Source organism: Aythya marila (assembly GCF_965140915.1).
Source record: "Aythya marila genome assembly, chromosome: 2".
Taxonomy (NCBI): domain Eukaryota; kingdom Metazoa; phylum Chordata; class Aves; order Anseriformes; family Anatidae; genus Aythya; species Aythya marila.
In genome coordinates, this window is record NC_139043.1 from 156,492,287 (window position 1) to 156,513,023 (window position 20,737).

A 20,737-nucleotide genomic window follows, 5' to 3' on the forward strand; every position below is an offset into this window, starting at 1 on the left:
GAGAGGAGCACGGAACGGGCAGGACACCCACACCTCCCAGAGGGGCAGCAGGCGTTGGGACGGGCCCTTACCGAGGACAGTGAAGCAGCGGAGAACCTCGGTGTGGTTTTTAACAGTCAGGGGCACGAACGGGTCAGCAGGAGCACAGATCTGTGGGAGAAAACAGCCGTGTCAGGGACATCATGGGGAGCAAGGGCGGGCTGCAGACCCGTGCTGGGTGCTGGGATGAGCAGAGGTGGCTGTGAGAACACCCCATGGCACAGGAGCACAGCGCAGCGCGGAGCTTTCCGCGTGCTGAGCACCAGCTCGGGTGTGCTCAGAGTGGGCCAAGCCCCCCCGGAGGTGCTTGGGAACTCGATGTCCTCTGCTATTTAAAGGTGTCCCTCTGCCCAGCTGGCTGCCGCCTCTGCAGCTTCTCCAGGAGGAGCCGACCTGCCTGGGGGCTATTAAAGTACCGCAGGCACCCGGTGCCATGAGGCCAGCACACGTCTGCTTGCTCCGGTCTGCCAAAAGGACGCTTCGGGCTGCAACTGAGCCAGAGCTGCTTTGCTAAGGCCAGCCACGTCCAAAAACCCAGAGCCCCTCTGCAGCCACCGAGGAGCAGCTCCTGCAAACGGCACCGGTACCGCACGGGCACCACCCTGCATCACCTCCAACACGCACGTTGGAGGGACAGCCTCTGCCTGCTGGACACTTCCACGGTTCAAAGTCAGTTAAACATTAAAAACAAGCGCTCTGCTTTGTTTCAAGCCCTGGAAGTGATCCTAAGAGCCTGGTGATAGGCTCGGCAGCCCGAGACGAGGTCCCCGCGTGCTGCCCCATGGCCAGCCAGCGCCCGGTTTGTTCACCCGGAGCGAGCTGTTTAAAAGGTCAGCCAGCCCCGAGAGATTTGTTTTCCCAATTCTGCGTGACCGCACAGCCAGAGCTGAACCTCAGAGGGAACCCGGCTGTCCATGTCACACCAGCACGGCCAGCACCCGAGCTCACGGGCTGCCAGCAACGCCGGCTGCTGCTCAGAGGCAGAAGGGAGCAGCACCAGGGCTGGGTGAGCTCCACACCTCGCACCCCATCACCGAGCACAGCACCAGCACAACCCCGCTCCAGGGGCTTCCCGTCCCACCCCACAGCCCCAGGGAACCCCTACCTGGGGGTGCAGGGTGCCCAGCAGCGCGTCCAGCTGCACGTCCAGGCTGCGGCTGCCGATGTTGACGGATGCTTCCAGGATCTGGCAGAGGCTCTGCACAGCGAGAGACCAGGCTGCAGTCAGCGTTGGGGAAGGGGGAGGACAGCGGTGTGGGAGCACGGTGTGGGAGCCCCCCAGGAGCTGCCCCTGCCCTGGTGCTGTAGCAGGGGACCAGGGAGATGCTCACCAGCCCACCGAGAGCCGGCCACGCTGCCCGCCAGCACTGTGTGCTGCCAGCACCCCTGAGCCACGAGAATAGGGTCAGGGACGGGGCCTCGGCAGCAGCACCGTGCCCCATCTCCTCACCTTGGATATGTAGAAGGCCTCCGTGTGCTTCTTGTAGAGGGCGAGGATGCCCGGGATGAGCTTTGGGAGCTGCTCCTCCAGCTTCTCGCTGGGCATCAGGTAGCTCATGGGTCCCATGGCCTCCACCACCGCCAGTCTCAGCTGCGGGGGGACACCAGGCATTAATTAGCGTGGCCTGAATCCCGAATTTCCAGGCTGCCAAGGCACGGCCCCACCGCTCTGGGGGACAGCAGAGGAGCAAAGCGGGGTCCTGCTGTGCCCTCCCCACCCCACGGCCATACCTTGGCCTCCCGGTGCTGCAGCCAGCTGTTGAAGAGCACCTCGTAGGCACTGAAGATCTCGTTCGAGAAGGTGTCCTTCCTCACCGTGGGGTCCGGGGCCTTGTCCAAGTTCGCCAAGTACTCCTGGATGCTTTCACTGAAGTGCTGCAGGGCTACAAGGCAGCTCGTGTTTAGGTTTCCCACACACACAGGGTGGTGTTTGGCTTAGCCCCCGCAGGAGGCAGATGGCCGAGCAGCCTCTCAAGGGACAGCACCGGGACCCCGGACAGCCTGCGGGCTTTCCGAGAGGCATCCTGGCTACCAGGGAAGCTGGCTAAGAGCCACGGGCTGCTTTCTGCTCCCTGGCCAGGACTGATGCAGCTCCCTCCAACCATAGGGGCCTGGATGTGCCGTGTGGGCTGCTCCTGCGTGCCAGTTACTGAGCAGCCCAAGCAGCCCAGGGCAGGCCAACACGCCTTGCTCAACTCGTCCCTCCAGCCCCAGGAACACGTCAGCACAGGTTTTTTCTCCTTGCTGATCCAGCAGCAGTCACAGCGTGTCCGTGCAAAGCCTCCTGCCTCCAGCCAGGCTCTCCGTACAGAGCCCGCTGACTGAAGGGGACGCCCGCCTTCCACCTCCCCCCGGGGGAAGCTGTTTGAGACCCCCCAGCTTTACAGGGCTCCCCAGCACCCAGGGGATCCCCGGGAGCTGGAAACACCCCGAGTGAGTTTCACTCTGGGAATTATCCCGCAAAGCTGGGTGCTTTGGAGAAGGACCAGGCCCAGGCTGGAGGCACCTCGGGGGCTCCTCTGCTCCAGCCCTGCCCAGCAGGGCCCCCACGGCCACGTCCCGGAGCTCCTCGTCCCCTCTCCTGCTGGAGGACGGATCCTGCAGGGGGTCCCAAACTCTGCCCCACGGGACACCCACGGGACCGAGCCTCCCCCAGCCACGGCCTCACCTCCTGCATCTGCTGGCCCCGCACCAGCCGGGCGAGGAAGCAGCCTCGTGACTCGAGGCCTCGAGGTCTCCTGCAGCGAGATTGCGACAGGGCGGAGGGCTGAAGGGAGCAGGCAGGCGGCCACGAGCCCCGGCGGGACCGGGCCGAGGGGTGCAGGGCCCTAAAGCACAGGAACGGCCGCTCCCAGCCTGATCTGAGCCCCCACGGGTGCAGGGGGCCGGTGCTCAGCCGAGCCTCGTGCCTGTGGGATGGCAGCGACCACACCAGGACACAGAGGACAGCACAGCCCCCGGGGGGGACAAATGACTCATGGGCACATCACACCCATCACACGCTCGGCGTGCCCACGCCAGCGCTCCCCGAGGATCCCACGGGAGGAAGAGGAGATGAGGAGGCTCCCGAGAGCAGAGCCGGGCCCCTGCCCACACCATGACCGAGCTCCATGCTCACGGGGCAGGGGGGCACACGCAGCCCCCCCCCCGGCAGCCCCCAGCCCCCTCCTTGTCGATGTTTTTTCAGCCGGAGGCGCTGAGTCACGCCGTGACCTCGTATCGTGGCCACAACGCTTCCGCCCGCGGCCTTCCCACCCTCCCTGCGGCTCGGCCACCCGAGGAACAAACACTGCGGGCAGCAAACCGGCCTGCTGCGAGGGGCTGGCACCTCTCCGGCCTTAACGGGGGCCAGAAGCCCCCCGCAGCCTCCCCAAGAGCCAGGAGGATGAGGAGGGCCGGGGGACACCCCCGCGGTGCAGGGCCCGGCGGCAGCAGGGTCTGAGGCTGCTGCAGGACTCGGGGTTTGGGCTGCTCCTCGGGCAGAGGCCCCGAATTCGCACCCATCCTCACCTGGGAAGGGACCAGGAACATCCCTGGGTGGCCCCCAGCACACCCAGCACCTCTCTGGAGCAGGGAAAGGAATTTAGACCCCGTCTAGACCCCATTTACACTCAGTCTCTTTGCTGGTGTCAAAACATCCTCATTTCGGTTAATCTCTCCTAAAGCATCTACAAGATGTTTGTCAGGACAAAACCACGTGTTTCTACCCAAAACCATCACCTCCCCAGCCCCAGCTGATTCCTGCCACGTGGCACTGGGAGGATCACGTCCCTGCACCCACTTCTCCACCCCTGCTATCGGCCCAAATCAGGCTCCAGACCCATCCTTCCGCCTGTGCACCCCCGACCCCATCCCTCTGTGGTGTTTTGGAGAATTTGGGTGTTTTGGGAGAGCAGCTGAGGGGTTTTAGCACTTCCCAGGGGCAGACAAAGCCAGCAGGCCGGGGGGGCAGCAATGAGGCTGCTGCAGGAGGAACCCCACACGTCTCTGAGGTACCCCAAAAGGACGGGGACCCCAGAACCCCCGGACAGCCCATCCTGGGACTCGGCCACACAAAAGGAATTCCTCCTGGGTCCGACCCAACCCTTCATTGGCACAACTCGAGGCCGTTGCCTCGCCTCCTATCACTTATCACCCGCGATAAGAGCCCGGCACCCTCCTCGCTGCAGCCTCCTTTCGGGCGGCTGTGGGGAGCGATGAGACCAAAGAGCCGTACTGAGGGTGCACCCAACCCCTCAGCAGTATCACTCATAAAGATATTGAACAAAACCGGCCCAACCCTCCCAGCGGTATCACTGATATTGAACAAAACTGGCCCATTGCAGAGCCCTGGGGAACGCCACGGTGATGGGCTGCCGAGAGGACTGAGCTCCATCCACCCTTTGGTTGCCACCCAGCCAGGTAAACCAGCAAAGGGGACGTCTGTCCGAGCCACGAGCAGCCCTTTTCCCCAGGGAAAACTACCAAAAGCCTTGCTAAATCCCAGAACACAGCACACACCCCTGCCCGCAGCACCCCTGGCCTCACTGGCTGCACACACAGCATGATATCCACAGGGCTGGGCACCCCAACCCTAAACCCCCTGAACCACTCAGGTACACCTGGAGCAGTCACAGAGATGGCCTGGCCTCAACTCAGGCTTCCTGAGCACGCAGGAACAGTTTGGGAGTCGCATTTTCTTGCCTGGATCTAAACAAAGCCGAAGGAGAGCTCTGAAGGTCGAAGTGCTGCGACCTTCGGGTAACCTATAACTCAGGTAACTGGCCCAGACAGAGCTCACCGTGCTCTGAGCACGGCCGTGCGTCCCTCCCCACAGCTCCCAGCACTGCCCAGGAGGCTCCCAGCCCCGCATTTATCCCACAACACCCAGAAGCACATCGGCATTCCCGGGCTGGGACACGAGCTATCAGCGAGATAAGCGCCCGCGCTCCTGCGTCTCCCACAGCAGCCGTGGGAGCAGCACTCCTCCGGGCCGCCTTTCATTGCTGCCTGGCCATGGAAAGAAACCTGTGAGTCCCTGGGATCACCCCCCGTTGCTGTTATAAGGTTATAAGGTTGAGATTTCATTAATTTCATGCCCAGATTCCTGCAGCCAAGCTGCCGGGGGGGCCACGCACCGCCCTGCCCTGGGGACGGCTCAGGCACAAGCCACTCAACCAGGAGGCCCCAGCAGCTCCAGACAGAGATAGGCCAGCTCTGCAAGGACCAAGGGACAGCCAAAGCGGCTCTTTATCGTCCGTGGATGTCCTGGTGCCTCTGGGTCACGTCCTGCCACACGAGCAGCGGCATTCAACAAGCCCAGGGCTGGAGGAGGGCTCCAGGAGAGGAGCCCACGACCTCCCCGCAGCCCACCAGAAAGCATCCCCGTCCTCAAGCTGCTTTGGAGAATGACAGGAGTGACTTCAGCAGGAGCTGGCCAGGCACATCAGAGCCTCTTCAGATGTCCTGCTGGGGCTAACACACACTGCTGCAGGTGGCTCTAACACAGGAGCAGCCCGGTCTGTAACCAGGTCTCCAGCAGCACACCCGTCCTTCCTTCCCATCCCACGGGCTGCCCCGCTCTGCGCTGGGCTCCGGAGCACCCACGGGCTCTTTGCTAGAGGAGGCAGCAAAGGGCACCTCTGCTCACGGCGTGAAGTGGGAACCATGGGGAGCAGCAAGGAGTGCAGGAGAAGTTCTGCTGGGCACCAGTGACCTGGAGCTGACGGCTCCCATCGCTCCCAGAGCTGCCCAGAGCCCTGCTTCCCCTCCAGGAACAGCCCACCCCACCCTGCCCAGCTCCCCAGCCCCAGCCCCAGCCCCTCCTTTTCCAGCCAAGATAAAAAGTCTCCCCTGACACACCTAAAATCACCACAGTCTCAAACACTTAGGGGAAGCTTACCGTAGCAGAAGACCGACTTCATGTGGTCCTGTTTTGCCATCCCCAGCATCGGCAGCATCGTCCCGAGGATGGAGTTGAGGAAGGGCACCATCCCGAACACTGCGGGAAGGAGGAAGGAGCCTTGCAGCAGCCACGGCACCTTGCAGGTAGCAGGACTGCAGGGCACGGCCAGCCCCTCGCTGCCAGCCACAGGTCCCCTCTGGGACGGGACTTCTGTGAGGAGCAGGGACGTAGCCCCAAGTCCCCCCCGCTTTCAAGCAGCTGGTATTTTAAGGAGATTGGGCTGAGCTGCGAAACCAGGCTGTGCTGGGCTTCCACGTGCACTGTGCTCCTGCCAGGGCTGGGCTCCTCCGCTCCGGGCACTGCCAGGAGCGTGCCGGGCACCCCGCTGCCAGCTCGGCACTGGGGGTCCCACCAGGAAAAACAGCCATGGCAGTGCAGGGCTTCCCAGATCGTCCCCCAACAGCAGCTCCTTAAGGCACTGTGGGTCCTCTTACACCCCACATCTTCAGAAGAAAAGAGGAATAAAGGACACAGCAAGCAACCCACGTGCACCAACACCACTCCTTTCCACACCGATACTCACTGGTTTTTCATTGCATTTCATCACAAAGCTACTTTACAAAGCAGACAAAGTGATGCTGATGAACAAGTGAGAAGTTCCCCTTGCTTCCAGGCATGCTGGCTTGCTCAGCACCACATTTGGGACCCCGTTTGGGACCCATTTGGGACCCAGTGTGGGTTACAAAGCCCAAAGCCCCCAACGCCGCCCGCTGCGCCTCCCGGCACCGACCCCCGGCTGCAGGCGGGCGCTCAGCTCACCGTTGGACACCGAGAGGTTGGCAAAGGTCTGCACGATGAAGTAGTGGGGCAGGATGCCCGGCTGGAACTTGGTGAGCACCTCCTCCATCACCTTGTTGATGAAGCGCTGCCCGACCGCGACCAGCACGCTGCTGGCCGCCTGCTGCCAGTCCCGGATCACCTCCTGCGGGCAGACACAGCATCAGGCACCACAGCATCCCCTAAACGGGGCTTCTGCCTCACTGAAACCACGCTTCGTGCCCACCCCAAGCGCTGCGGGGAGCCCCAGGGGAGGGTCAGGGCTCAGATGTGCTCTTTCCCCACACCAACCTGCAGCCCCCGAGGCGCTGCCTCCTTTCTGCTCCAACCCCTGCCTGCCATCAGGGGATTCTCAGCACCCAACCTTTATCTGGCTGTTGTGTGCATAGTGCTAGGAACAAACCTGTCAGCCCAAGGAGAGGAACGTAGACCATCCCTATACCCTGCAGACCATCCCTACACCCTGCAGACCATTCCCTACACCCTGCAGATCGTTCCCTACTCGCCATGGGGAGAAGGAGCCCGGCCAAGCGCGCGGCCAGGAGGAGCCGCAGCCCTCGCGCCGTACCTTGGACTTGGTCATTTCATTAGACGCCAGGAAGATGACCACCTTGGCCGTGCTTTTGTCCAAGCTGGCGATGTTGTTCCTCACCACGGTCTCCATCGCCTTCAGGATGATGACGCGGTGCGGATAGGCCAGCTGCAGGGCACCAAGCGGCCGGTCAGCCCCGCACGGGCACCGCCTGCTTCTTCTTTTCCCACCCCGGCACCTCCACCAGAGGCTGTGGCCACGCAGCCCACCACCACCCGAGCCCAGATCCCTCCAGGTATCCCCCCCTGCACGGGCAGAGCCAGCACCCCCAGCCCTGGACTCACCTTGTCGTGCTGCCGCAGGTACTCGTCGCAGGAGTGCAGGATCTCCTCCGGCTCCGACTCCCCCAGGTAGCACAAGGCGTTGTAGATCTGCTCCTGCACCAGCGGGTCCTTGTCTGTCGTGGCGTCCATCAGCGTCGTGGCGAGCCCTGAGCGAGACAGGCAAGCTGCAAAGTTTTGGCGTTCACCGAACGTCTCCTGGACATCGGGAGCTGCAAAAGAAGAGCTGCAGCCCTGGGCGTTTTCTTCCATCCTCCCGTTAGCCTCCCATTTAGCATCCTACAGCTAAACTGAGCTTCACCAGACCTTTCACTTCTCACCCCATGAGCAAAACCCTCCCTCGTGGGCTCTCCACCCGACACAACCCACCCGTAGCTGGCAGCTTCCCCACTCGACCTTCCCCTACACCCCGAGGGCTCCTGCACTCATCTCCCAGGCCAGGCACCAAACAAGAGCCAAGTTCACTCGGCAGCGAGGACCCTTTCTGGAGCGGGGAGGGGAAGGGATTGATCACCCCAGAGGTTTCAGGACACGGCTGCACGCTCCAGGCGCTGTGCTCCACGAGCCTAATTGTTATTGTGGAGCAGGGCACTTCTCATTAGAGCCACTGCCAGAATAAGGCTAATTAGGAGAGGTGCACAGAGCCCGGGTCCCGCTGCCTGACGGCTCCCTCGTGCCTGGGGCAGACGGGGGAGCTCCCACGGGGCTGCCACCACGCGTGGCACCGGGAGGTCACCGCTGTCCCCAACACCTCGTGCTGTCACACAACCCCTGCGCTCACACCCAGCCGTGCCCTAATTCAGGGGGAAAGCACAAATCCCCCCCGTTTTGGGGCTGCAGAGGTTGCCCCCAGCCTCACGGGCACATCAGAGCCGACGTGACCCAGCGGTGCTGCTGTGGGTAATCCCGTTCCCAGCCCTCCCCCGTGGGCTAATTAAGCCGGGAAGCTCGTTATTGCATCGATAAAAGCGGGATTCAGCTCGGAGCCGGCCGGGATTCATTTCGGAAGCCCCTGGGTTTTACACCAAAAACAGCTCCGGCTTCTGCCACTCCCAGCCCGCAGCAGTTCCCAGGGCAGGGGAGCGGCTCCGTCCCGGTACCCCCGGGGGGGGCAGCACCGGGTGCTGGGGGGGGGGGGGAGGCCAGGAGGGGCTCAGCCCCCCGGGGATGCTCCCGGAGGGTCCGGGGCTGGGGGGGGAGCAGCCCCCGGGGCCGTACTCACGCCTGATGCGGGACTCCATCATGCTGCGCGTCCTCAGCCCGGCCGGTGGCGGCGGGGGGCGGCTCCCGGTGGGCTCCGTGCCCGCGGCCCCTGCGGCTCCCGGCAGCCGCCGGCCCCGGCCCGGGGGGAGCGGGGGGCCCCCGGCCCGGCCTCTGCTTCCCAAACGCGGGCGGGCGGCGCGGCCCCCACGGCCATGGATGGGCCCCCAGGGAGGCCGGGGCTCGGCTCCTCCGCGCCCTGCCAACGGGAGCGGGGCGGGCGTCACGAGGGCGGGGCGGGGATCGCGACATGGGGATGGGTATCGCGACACGGGGACGCCGAGGTACCGGGATAGGCACCGCGGTAGTGGGTCGGGTATCGCGGCACGGGGAGGGGCGTGGGGATGGGCACCCCGCGACACCGGGATGGGTATCGCGACACGGGGACAGGCGCCGGGATGGGCATCGCGACACGGGGACCCTGAGATACCGGGATGGGCATCGCGGCAGCGGGTCGGGTATCGCGACGGGCACCGGGACACCGGGTCGGGCACCGCGACACCGGGACAGGAATCGCGACACAACGTCGGGCACCCCACGATACCGGGACGGGCATCGCGACAGTAGGTTGGGTATCGCGACTCCGCACCGGGCACCCCGCGAGACCCCGGGACTCCCCCCCCCGCACCCAGCCACGGCACCGGGCCCCGCTGTGAGGTCCCGGGGGCTCGAGGGGCACCGGGGCAGGACCGGGACCGGGACTGGGACCGGGACCGGGCCCCCCCTCACCGCCCACCCCCACCGGGTACCGGGCGCTGCCCCCCCGACCCCCACCCGCCGGGGGAGACCCCCCCCGAGGCTGCCCGGTCCCGGTCCCGGTCCCGGTCCCCCCCCCCTCCCGGTTCCCCCCCCCCCTCACCGCCGCACCGGGCCCGGGTCGGGACCTGCCCGGGCCGCTCGGCCACCGGCGCCGCTTCCGGGTGCTTGGCCCCGCCCCCTCCTTTTGAGGCCCCGCCCCCTCCCGCCCCGCACGTGACGGCCGCGGTCGCGTGGGAGCGGAGCGGAGCCGCGCACCTATCGGGGAGGGCGAAGCGCCCGGCCCCGCCCCCGAGGCGGTCACGTGGGAGGGAGGCGGGGACACGTGCGGGCGGGGCACGTGGCGCGGGGACGGAGGGGACGAGGATCGGGCCTGGTACCGAGAGAACGGGGGGGGGGGCACGGTGGGATGGGGCCGGACACCGATTTATTGACCTTTTTGTTATACAGGGGGGCTGTGCCCAGCCCACAGCGCCCCAACGCCCCCTCCCCAGCACCATGGGGCTGGGGGCTGCACTCCTAGGGTGCCCCGGGGGGCTGCAGTCCTGGGGGGTCCTGTCCGCACGGGGGGCTGAGCACAGCGGCCCCGTCACCGCCACGGCTCCCGGTGCTGTTCCTGAGCCTCGTCCTGTTCCTGCTCCTTGTCCTGCTCCTGCTCCTTGCGCCGCTCCTCCCGCTCCCGCTGCCACCGCTCCTCCTCCTCCTGGTCCAGGCGCTGCAGCCGCTGCTCCACCTCCTCGGGGACGCTCACCTCCAGCAGGTTCTCCATCCCCGGGCCGGGCTCGTCCCCGATCAGCACCTTTTCCAAAAAAGTCACGGTGGTGCCGCAGCCTGCGGGACCCCCACTGCCCTCCCCACGGCACCCCAGGACCGCCCGGCACCCCCCCACACCCAGGGGTGCTGCAGGTCCCCGTCCCCACCTGAATGAGCTTCTCGCAGGCGGCCAGCACCTCGGGCTCCTGCTCCCAGCGGTGCAGCTCCCGCAGCACCAGGTAGGTGCCCTTCTCCCTGACGGTGTGCCGGCCCGCCTTCGTGGCTGTGAGCTGCCGAGGGAACGAGGCCGAGGTGTGGGCAGGGAGCAGGCAGCGTGCAGGAGCTCGATGCCTCCACTCCACCGTCCTCAGCCCCACCGCGACGGGCACCCACCAGCATGATGGCTTCCAGCAGCATCTTGCGGATGTCGGGCTCTTCCTCCCGCTGCTTGTCCGGCGGCAGGTACTGCAGGTCCACGGGCAGCCCTGGGGGAGAAGCAGCCTCAGGGGGGTGCGGGGCCGGCAGCCCCCCTGCCCCCAGCCCACCTCCCGCTCCGAGCCCCGCTCACTTTCCATCTCATCCTCGGGGAACTCCTCAGGGCCGGCGAGAGGCAGGAGCAGGAAGGGCAGGATGTCCACCTCGTCGCCCAGCAGCCACTCGTGGTGCTCTAGGAACAGGCAGGGGTTACGGGGCCAGCAGCCAGCGCAGGGAACCCAGCCCGGCCCCAGCAGCTCAGCCCCCAGCAGGACGGGGGTAGAATCAGAGGGGGAAAAGAACTCTGGGGCCAAGATACAGCTCAACAGGGAAAGGGAAGTACGAAAACGAAGCAGTGAAGGCACCCAGCAGCTCACTGATGCCCACCTGTCCCCAAGGGACAGCTCCCAGCCCATGGGGCTGCCCAAAGCCCAACTCAGCACTGCCAGGGCTGGGACCCCCCAGCTCCTCTGGGCAGCCTGGGCCAGGGCCTCACTGCCCTACGTGTAAGATTTCCTCCTGATGACTACTCTAACCGCGACTCTTTTAGTTTAAAGTCACCCACCCTGGCCTGTCAGAGTGGCTTGGGTTAGAAGGGACCCTAAAGACCATTTGATTCCACCCCCGTTGTGGGCAGGGTGCCACCCCCTAGTCCACCCACAGCCCCACAAAGGGTGCCCCCGGATCTCCTGCAGCCCCCTTGGGCACAGGCAGCTCATCGGGAGGCCCCGGGAGCCTTCTCCAGCCCATGCCCAGCACCCCCAGCCCTCAGCCGGCCCCACGGTGGAGCTGCTCCAGCCCTGAGCCCCCCGTGTCCCCCTCCAGACCCCTCTGCGGGCTCCGTGTGCTGAAGCTGTGCTTTGTGGCTGCTCCTGAGGCCACCTCGCTCCCTGCCACCCCCAGCAGCCGGGAGCTGCAGGCAGTGGCGGCACCGTGCCCGCGGCAGCACCGTGCCCGTGGCAGCACCGTGCCCGTGGCACCCTCACCGTGCTCGAAGCAGCAGTTGCGGAGCGCACCCACGATGCCGCGCCGGTGTCCGACCGAGTCCCGGTACTGCGTGAAGGGCAGCAGCCGCTGCACCGAGCACCTGCGGGGACACGGGGTCAGTGCCCAGGCCCCACCGGGCCCCACCGGCCCTCACCGGGCCCCCGCTATCCCCCACCGCACCGGGAGCGGTCCAGGAGCGCCGCACGCCCCTCGGGCACCTGGCTGAGGTTGCAGAGCAGCGGCCCCAGCTCCGGGGGCGGCCGGGGCTCGCCCAGCGCCCCGAGCAGCGGCTCCAGCCCTCGGCCGCTCTCCTCCAGGCCTCGCAGCACCCGGCGAGCCCCGAGGGGGTCCCGGCACAGGTTGGCGAGCGCCCCGCAGGCCGAGCCGGCCGGCAGCAGCCCCAGCAGCAACGGCAGCGCCGCCAGCAGCGGGCCCCGGGCCTGGGGCTCGGCCGCCACGTTGAGGAGGCAGCGCCCCGCCGCCGGGCACGGCCGGGGCCCCGCCGCCAGCTCCAGCAGCGCCGTCAGCACCGCGGGGTGAGCCGCCAGCAGCCGCCGGCCCTCGGCGGAGCCCGACAGCGCCAGCGCCGCCTCCGCAGCCCCCGCCCGCGCCGCCGCCGCCCCCGGGCCCGGGCCCGCCTCAGGGCCCAGCAGCGCCGCCAGCTCCGCCAGCGCCTCCGCCATCCCCGCGCAAAATGGCGGCCGGGCGGAGCGGGGAGACGGGCGGGCCGCGCGGCCAATGAGGGAGCGGGGAGCGGGAGCGGCGCGGAGGGAGAGCCAATAGGAGGCGGGGGAGGCGGGGAGGGGGCGGGGAGGGAGGAGAGAGGGCTGCTGGGAGATGTAGTTCGGGGCGCTGTGAGGGCACCGGGGGGGGGCAGGGGACCGGGTCCCGGTGTGTCGGGACCCCGGCGCCCCCCGGCCGCGATCGTGGCCCCCGCGGGCCGGGAGACCCCACGGGGCCCGTCCCTGGCTGCTCCTGCGGGCACAAGGCCACAGCAGCTCCCCCGGCCGGCAGCACCCCAGGGTGCCCCAGCCGCCCCCGGCACCCCCCTGCCCACACCGTGCCCCGGGGTCTGCTCCCACCGCCCCCCAATTCCTTCTGGTCCCAGTTCTCCCAGTGCCACCTTACTGGGAGGGGGGCTGCCCGCTGGGCACGGCTGGGGGCTGTGTAAGTGACCAGAAGGAAACCTCGCTTGGAGCCACTGATCCCCCCCCCCCCGGTCACATTTTTGCTCTCCAGTTTCCAATTTCCCAAAAAAAAACAAACAAAAAACACAAAAGAGAGGAGACAAAAACCCTGGGCTGCCAGCCTGCTCCCCTCCTGCTCTGTCTCTGTCCCAATTCCCCAATTTTTTTCCCCACTATTACCCACCCGATTCGCTCCCCATCCCACAGAGGGGCAGAGCGCGCAGCTACACGCACTGGGCACCACAAGAGCTGATTCTCAACAACCCCTGGACTGTTCGGCCCTGTTCAGGCGCTGCGGGAGATAAGAATTGTGATAAGGTTACAGGAGGGCAGGGAGGGCAACGTGGGAAACTCAGCACAGCCCAACAGAGCACGGCCATGGGAAAGTGAAGATGTGCTCAGAGGGGGTGGCACAGCAGGGACCCACCAGGGCCATATGGGGCCGGGTGTCTGTGATGCTACGAGGGGACATGTGGCACTTTGGGGACAGCCACCAGCAGTGCCCACAGCGCCACGCAGCTCACGGGGCTCGTCCCAGGGTCCCTGCAGGGCAAAGAGGCACCGGTGGCCCCAAGGAGCAGCAGCAGGGACGTGGGGAGAACCCAGAGCCCCAGCAGCCCCCCAATGGGACCGCAGCCCCCCACGTCCCCATCCCCTGTGAGGCCACCCCCACAGCAGGATATCCTCCCCCCTCCCAGCGTGGAGACCCTGCAGAAAAGCTGGTGAAACACAGAAAACCTTTATTGGTGTGGTGATACATTGCTATGCTGTAAGGTCAGATCTCCCTGATGGGGCGAGGCTGGGAAGGCAGCGGCAGCAGCGGGCGCAGAGGGGCCAACGATGGAAGAGGGGGGGGGGACGGGGGCCAAGTCCTGCACCCCCGCAGCAGGGGCCGTGCTGGGAGTCCGTGGGCGTGCAGGGAGGGGGTCCTGAGGCCGCCCCACAGGCAGCTCCCCCTCCTCTCCTCCTGCCCGTTTTCCATCCTGAGCTGCGGTGGGAAGGGCGGGCGGCGTGCCCGGCCGTGGATGAAGGCAAACCCACCCCGGGGCTGAGTGCCGGAGGAAGGACCGGGCTCTGGCTCAAAAACCAGCGCCCAAAATCCCAGCGAGGCCCCGCTCAGCACCAGGACGGTGGGACCGTGCTGCCTCCCCGCTCCCAGCCAGCCCCTTGTTGTGCTCAGCCCCTGGGGCAGGACGAGGCGGCTTCCCCCTGCCAGACACCACCGGGGGTGGGCTGCGAGGCCCCCAAAATGCCGGGAGCCCCCGCAGGGCTGAGGGGCTGGGAGAAAAGGGGGCTGCAGAAGTGTGAGCAGGAGGCGGCGGCGTGCCGCTCCCACCGCGTGCCCCACGTACAAAAATAAACTCTGGCAGCACGGGGCTCTGGCCCTGCTCCAGCTCCGCCGCCACTAAAAGCCATCTGTGGTGCCAAACACAGAGAGCCAAAGCCACCAGAGGTGTGGGGTGAGGTGGCCCAGTCCAGCTTTCGCTCGTGGGAGCCGGCTGCAGGCCGCAGTCGCTCAGGACTGGGGTGCAGGAAGCTGGAACCTCCCAGCAAGGATTAAAAAAACAAAAAAACAAAAAACAAAAAAAAAAAAAAAACAAAAAACCAGAAAAACACTACGTGAGGGCAAGAGCAAAGCAAACCTCTTTGAAACAAACGGACGCTTCCTTGGGGAGGGAGCTGAGGACAGTTCACCGAGCTCTGCGGGAGGAGGCTCTGCCCGCTCTGCTGGTGCTGGGGACGGACGGCGCTCGCTGCAGCACAAACCAGTGAAGAAAAAGTGCTCGAGGAAAAGTCCAGCCCGGCTTCAGAGCCACGAGGAGTTTGCAGGTCAGTGCAGCCAATGAGATCAGCGATAAAGTGCAGCAAAGCTTCTCGGAGCCCCCTCCACGGCTGTCCAGAGGCCCCGAGGGGACGTGGGCCGGCGGCACCCGGAGCCAGGAGGCGCCTTGGGCTCAGTTCCTCGTGCTCCGAGGGCACTCCAGTGTACGGCGGGCAGGGCAAGGCGGGGAGCTGGGCGCGGGTGGGATGAGGCAGGGCCAGAGGCACCTGGGAGCAGCTCCGGGCTCTCACATGCAGATCACTTGCAACCTGTGGGCGAGCACACGGCTGTCACCGGCCCGCGGGCCAGCAGGGCGCAGGGCAGGGTGCCGGGAGCAGCGCACGCACCTGTCCTCCTCGATGCTGCCGCTCTCGGCGTCGTGGCCGTCCCTGCTCCCCTCCGTGTCCTCCTCCTCCTCCTCCTCCTCCTCCCCGAGGTCCATATCCAGCTCGTTTCCAGCCTCCGGGCGTGTGTACGCGTACCCGCTGGAGAGAGAAGGGCGGCGTGGTGTGAGCGCCCAGCCGGGGTGTCCGCGGGAGGGGTCCCTGCTCCAGTCTGCAGCGGGCTCGGGGCCCTGCATCCAGCCCCGGCCCCCAGAGGGCACAGGGGGGCTGCCCCCGGGGTGTTGCTGCCCCTGAGCTCGCCCCTCCACAAGCAGCAGCCTGCCAGCAGCTGAGGGGCTGCCCCTTCCCGGGGACCACGGCTCCTGGTCGGTGTCTCCAGCGGGTTTAAGTGGTGGCGTGGCTCTCGGGAGGCCAAGGAAGGGGCTGTGCTCGGTGTGCCAGGGTGGGCAGGGGGCAGCTCCCGAGCATTTATCTGCTGCGTTGGGCTCGGGGGCCAGCGGGGGCCAAAGTTTCCTCCCCAGCAGGGACGCGGCGTGCAAACGGGCAAAGCGACTCGGTTAGGGTGACTTGGCGGATGTCAGGGGGCCTGACCTGATGGAACGACAGGTAAAAAAGACAATCCTCTTCAGCCTCTTGTTGTAAAAGAAGTAGTTGAAGGACCAGAGGCTCCCGTCTTCTCCAAAGGGGTCTGAATCCAGGTCGGGGTTGTAGCTGCAACGACAAGCGGAGGGTGTGAGAAACGCTGCGCCGGACCCTGCCCCCGGAGCCAACCCCGTCCCAGCCCCTGGTGAGCGTCTGGGGGGTGGAAACTGGGAAGGGGCAAGCTCAGAGCAGCCCCCAGGAGGGGCAGTGGGCAGGGAGTGGGGCAAGTTGGTGCCAGGAGGTCCAGGCTGCACACACAGAACGGGGGCTGCCTCTGGGCAGTTTTTGGAAGGAGGCTGCGGGGAGGCTGTGCCCATTCCCAGGGCGCAGGACGGGGACGGCAGCAGCAGCTCCCACAGAGCAGGGAGCCAGAGAACAACGGTGGGCCCCGCTCCAGTCCTTACCCACGGGTGGGCACACCCAAACGTCACCTTTTATTGAGAAAAACCCACTTCTCTACGGGCCACAGCGAGCAGGGAGGGGCCAGGAGCCGCGCCGCAGGGTGAGGGCCCGTCCCGTTACCTGTAGATGTCACACTCGGAAAGGCAAATCTCCTCATCCACAGCATCCCACAGGTGCGGCTTCAGCGCGTTGAAATCCTCACGGACTGCAGAGAAGAGGCTGCAGTTGACAGCGTTCACCACCTGGCACAGAGCGGGGGCCGTCAGAGCAGCAGCAGGGAGCCGCAGCCCCCCCCGGCCCCGCGCCGCCCCCGCCGCAGCCCCCCACGCACCCAGTTGAGGCTGGGCTCCCGGCTGAACTCGTGGCTCTTGGCAGCGCTGAAGTCGTAGTCGGGGCGGAAGGACTCGTTGAGCGTGGCGATCAGGTAGAAGAGGGTCTTGCGGCTGCACTTGTCGCTCAGGGGCCCCTCCTCGTCCCCGCTCTGACTTTTGCTGAGCCTGAGGGACGCGGCAGCGGGGGCAGGAGAGTCAGAAGCCCGACCCCTGCCCGCAGGCAGAGCCTCCCCCCCCCCCCCCTACTCCCCACGGTCCCCCCGTACCTGCTGGGGCTGATCCCCGTGGTCTGCGGGGGCGACAGCGCCTCCAGCACGTGGGGCTGCCCCTCCTGGCAGAACTGCTTGAACATGTGCTTGTCGTCCCCGGCCATCTTGCAGGAGTAGCTCTCGATCCTGTGGGGACACCACACCGGGCGTGAGGGGAACCCCACCAGGCGCCCCCCCGGCACCGGGACCGGCGGCAGCAGCAGCTACGGCCCCACAAAAGGCTTGAGGTGAGCGTGCCCGTGGCTGCGGTGCCTGCCCAAAGCACAGCACCACGAAAAGGGGAGCTGGGGGCAGCCTGAGGAGGGGCCCCGCAGCCAGGACCCCGCAGCCAGGACCAGAAATGCCCCCGGCTGGCTGAGATCTGGCTCTGCGGCAGCCTGCCCCGCAGAAGGAGCTCTCGGTGTCCCCAGCCCTGATGCTACCGAGTGGCTGGGGAGCAGAGAAGCCCCAAGGAGCCCTCAAGTGAAGCCAAAAAGTGCTGGTGGGTCCCAGCGCCCAGCTTCAGCCCGAGGACTGAAAAGCTCAGGGTCCCCAGCACCCAGCCCACGGCACCCCAGCAAGGCCGGGGGACGGCCAGATGTCATCATCAGCGTGAAATGAGAGCTTCAAATGAACTTCTTCCAGATTTTCAAGCCCCTCAGGCTGCCGGGTGACCCCTCCAGAAGCTCCCCACAGCCCTGCACCAGGGGCTGAGCGGAGCCGTGCGGGGTCCCCTCGGGGAAAGGGGCAGAAACCTCGGTGTGCGGGCACGATCCGAGGGCCCTGCTGCTGCTGGGGAGCTCTTCTCTACAAAAACACCCAACTGCTCCTCATTCCGTACGAACTGGCCTCACAACGACTGCTGGAGAGCCAGACTTTGAGCTCCAGCACCCAGCCCTCGCCCCGCCGCACCCAGGCCTGGCGGGGCGCATGCAGCCGGTGTCCCCGGTGTCCCCAAGGGCTGCAGGGCGCCGGGGCGAGGAGCACGGGGCCCTCAGGGCTCCAGGAGGGCACCCACCTGCCGATGATGTGGGCGTCTCCGGTCTCCACCGTCAGCTGGGAGTTTATTGCTTCAAAACTTGAGTTCTCCAGCAGCTTCATTGTCCCCGCGTCCGGCTCGGCAGCGATTCCCTGTGCAGCAGCGGCGGCGACGTGTGCGTATCCTGCGGGGGACAGGCACGGCCTCACGTCCTGCCCAAGCCCAGGATGAGCAGTGTGGCCGTGTTGTGGCTGCCCAGTACACACCAGCAGCAGGCAGGGCGCAGTCTGGAAGCCAAACAGCTTTTGGGAGCAGGAGGAGCGGGCCGTGGCAGCTCTGACAGGCCCCGCTCTACCCCTGCGTGCTGCTGTCGCCGCCCTGCGCCCCGTGTGAGCAGAATTTGTGAGATTTTCCCCCCGCTTCCCCTTCAGCTGAGTGCCCACAGCGGTGGCTTTGCGAGCTGCCAGGCTCCCCTCACTCCCCTTGTCCCACGTGAAGGTCACCAGCCCGTTCTGGCCGGCCTGTTTCGCCCTCAAAGCGGTGCAGGGACGTGGCAGACGGGCACGGTGCTGGCGGTGGCGCTGAGCAGGAGAGGCTCCTGGTGCTGCGGGTGCCAGCACCCCGTGGGGACGGCGCAGCCCGGCTCCCCCAGCACGGGCCCCTCGCGGCGCCGGGCTGTAAGAGGAGAACTCGTAAACAGCCCGGGGGGGGGGCGGCCGCCAGCCTCAGGGACCTCCCCCAGCCATGCCCCCCACTGCCCATGGGGTGACCCCACCTGAGGCCACAAGCTCATGGCACAGTGGCACTGAGAGGTGCTGGCAGAGCTCCCCCAGTGCTGGGAAAACCAGCACAGGGCCCCCCCAGGGCAGGGCAGGCGGCAGAGAGAGCCCCAGAGACCCCCCAGCACCCAGCACTGGCTGCTGTAGAGCTCCACAGGATGCGACCAGGGAGCACACAGGGCCAGGCATGAGGCAGGCAGCAGATGGGGTTCTGCGGGATGGGATCTGGAGGGGACCCACGCCGAGCTCCTGACAGCGTTTTTGGAGGAGTTTTTTGGGCACGGAGCTCGGCAGCAGGGAATCTTAGAGGCAGCACCACGGGAGGGGCTCTCAAGAGCTCGGCTCAAAGGTTTCGGTTTCGTTCATCTGGGAAGGAAGCCGAGCGGTTTGCCTGGGGGGCTGTGCCCCAGCCCTGAGGACAGCGGTGAGGAACTGAGCAAAACCTCCCCAAAACTGGCGGTGAGGAGCACAGACAGCAGCAGCTCCTGCTGGGGGGGAAGCCGAGCTCTGAGCCTGGAGCTGCCGGTGCCGAATGAACAGGGCAGAAATCAGCCCCTGTCCCGGGGGCCCCAACACCACCGGCACCCTACAGCACCGGCTGCTGCAAAGAGCCCGTTCTTTTGAGGCAAAGTGTGGTAAATCTGCCTGCGTGGGCAGGTAGGAACCGGAGAGAAGGGTCAGACCCAGAGCTTTGTGTGTGCCTGACGCCCTCCGAGCACAGAGAGCGCTGCGAGGAGCGGGCACGGCGTGGGGACGGGGCCTTGGCACCCCTCAGCAACTGCCCCGAACCCGAAAAGCACCAGGACGGGACCGACACCAAAGCCCTGGCACAGCGGCAGCGGTGCCCAGGGGGTGCCCAGCAGCAGGAGGGGGCGGTGGGGAGCTCGGCCACGGCTCAAGGGGAGCAGGAGCTGAGGACAGGGGGGTGCCAGGGGCCGGTCCCAGCCCCATAGGGGGGGAGGAGGCGAGGGGACGGCCCCCCCAGCAGCTGGGCAGAGCTGATTTTAAACGGGACCGTGATGGAAAGCAGAGCCACGGCTGCAGGGGTCACAGGGCTCACGGCGTGTCCCAAAACAGGGCCCCAAACCAGTATCCCCCAAAACCAGTGCCCCAAAAACCAGTGCTGGGGAGCGGGACACGATGGGGGGGGGCACCCCAAGCACCGTGCCTGGGAATAACGGAATCACCGGGGCTGGGAGGCCCCCAAAAGCCCCCCCACACCCCCCAGTTCCCCCCCACAGCCCCCAGTTCCCCCCAGTGCCCCCCCCCCCCCCGCCGGTGGCCGCCCCGCGCCCCCCCGCCCCGGGGCCTGCCCGCAGCCGCCCCGGCCTGCCCCGCGCGGACTACAACTCCCATGATGCCCCGCGCCCCCCGCGTCGCGTCCGGCCACTGCACGGCGCCGCAAGGCGCGCCGGGAGATGTAGTCCCGGGGGGGGGCCGCTGGGAGCGGACTTACCGGCGCCTCCCGGTCTCGGCGGCGGCGGGGCCTTCTCCGGGCGGCGGCTCCTTCAGGCTCGGGGTGCCCGTAAGGGGAGGCGTCTCCGGGGAAAGCTCGAGGAGGGCCCGCGGGCCTCGGCCGCCGTCCGCCGTCTCGCGCCGGCCCGCCGGGCCCCCGCCCACCTCGACATGTCCCCGAGCGGCTCGGGACGCAGCGAGCGGCTGAGCGACACCTCCCGCGACCCCCGGGCGGCCCAAACGAGCGAGCGAGCGCGCAGCGACCGGCCGACCGCCCGCCTCCCCCGGCACCGGACGACAACAAGCGGCCGGGCCCCGCCCGCCGCCGCCCGCCCCGAGCGCCTCTCCGCTCCCCATTGGACGACGGCCCTGCCCGTCACCGCGCGGCGCCCCTTCCATTGGCCGAAACCGACGTCACTCAGCGCCCCGCTCCCGCCCTCCGAGCGGACAGCGCCGGGCCCCTCCCGCAGCGGGGCGCTCCGAGCCCTGATTGGCTGATGGGGACAAAGACGGGGGGAGCAGCCAATCAGCGGCGGGGCGGGGCGGGGCGCGCGGCACCGCCCGGGAGGGGAGGGGGGGGGAGCACCGGGAGCGGCGAGGGGGGGGGGGGGGGGTGCACCGGGAGGGGAGGGGGGGGGCACCGGGAGCGGGGGGGGGGGCACCGAGAGGGATGAGGGGGGGAGG

General features: G+C 67.0%; 3 protein-coding genes across 7 annotated transcripts in view; all 3 read right to left on the minus strand.

Annotated features, from left to right (window-relative positions):
• Positions 1 to 10,149, minus strand: part of MROH1 (maestro heat like repeat family member 1) — a gene marked incomplete at its 5' end in the record, with an annotated part of 43,382 nt that extends 33,233 nt beyond the window's left edge. For all 5 annotated transcript variants that reach the window (XM_082754772.1, XM_082754771.1, XM_082754773.1 and 2 more), the window contains 10 exons: positions 72 to 150; positions 1,145 to 1,237; positions 1,490 to 1,630; positions 1,771 to 1,922; positions 5,921 to 6,019; positions 6,743 to 6,905; positions 7,329 to 7,460; positions 7,637 to 7,782; positions 8,856 to 9,092; positions 9,753 to 10,149. In XM_082754772.1, the coding sequence (XP_082610898.1) occupies positions 72 to 150; positions 1,145 to 1,237; positions 1,490 to 1,630; positions 1,771 to 1,922; positions 5,921 to 6,019; positions 6,743 to 6,905; positions 7,329 to 7,460; positions 7,637 to 7,782; positions 8,856 to 9,092; positions 9,753 to 10,149 (1,639 nt within the window). The remainder of the gene's footprint in view (positions 1 to 71; positions 151 to 1,144; positions 1,238 to 1,489; positions 1,631 to 1,770; positions 1,923 to 5,920; positions 6,020 to 6,742; positions 6,906 to 7,328; positions 7,461 to 7,636; positions 7,783 to 8,855; positions 9,093 to 9,752) is intronic.
• An 89-nt stretch (positions 10,150 to 10,238) lies between these two features.
• HGH1 (HGH1 homolog) lies at positions 10,239 to 12,546 on the minus strand (the record flags this gene model as incomplete). Its single annotated transcript, XM_082755416.1, has 6 exons — positions 10,239 to 10,448; positions 10,570 to 10,692; positions 10,796 to 10,887; positions 10,971 to 11,069; positions 11,863 to 11,963; positions 12,044 to 12,546. The coding sequence occupies 6 exons, from the start codon at positions 12,544 to 12,546 to the stop codon at positions 10,239 to 10,241; spliced, it is 1,128 nt and encodes a 375-aa protein (XP_082611542.1).
• A 1,227-nt stretch (positions 12,547 to 13,773) lies between these two features.
• Positions 13,774 to 20,368, minus strand: MAF1 (MAF1 homolog, negative regulator of RNA polymerase III). The gene is made up of 8 exons (XM_082752271.1): positions 20,055 to 20,368; positions 17,859 to 18,003; positions 16,859 to 16,987; positions 16,592 to 16,757; positions 16,381 to 16,502; positions 15,808 to 15,927; positions 15,220 to 15,357; positions 13,774 to 15,141 (listed from the first exon to the last, which is right to left on the minus strand). Exons 2-8 carry the CDS (start codon positions 17,939 to 17,941, stop codon positions 15,120 to 15,122), a joined length of 780 nt encoding a protein of 259 aa, XP_082608397.1. The 5' UTR covers positions 17,942 to 18,003; positions 20,055 to 20,368; the 3' UTR covers positions 13,774 to 15,119.
• Between the last annotated feature and the right edge of the window lie 369 nt (positions 20,369 to 20,737).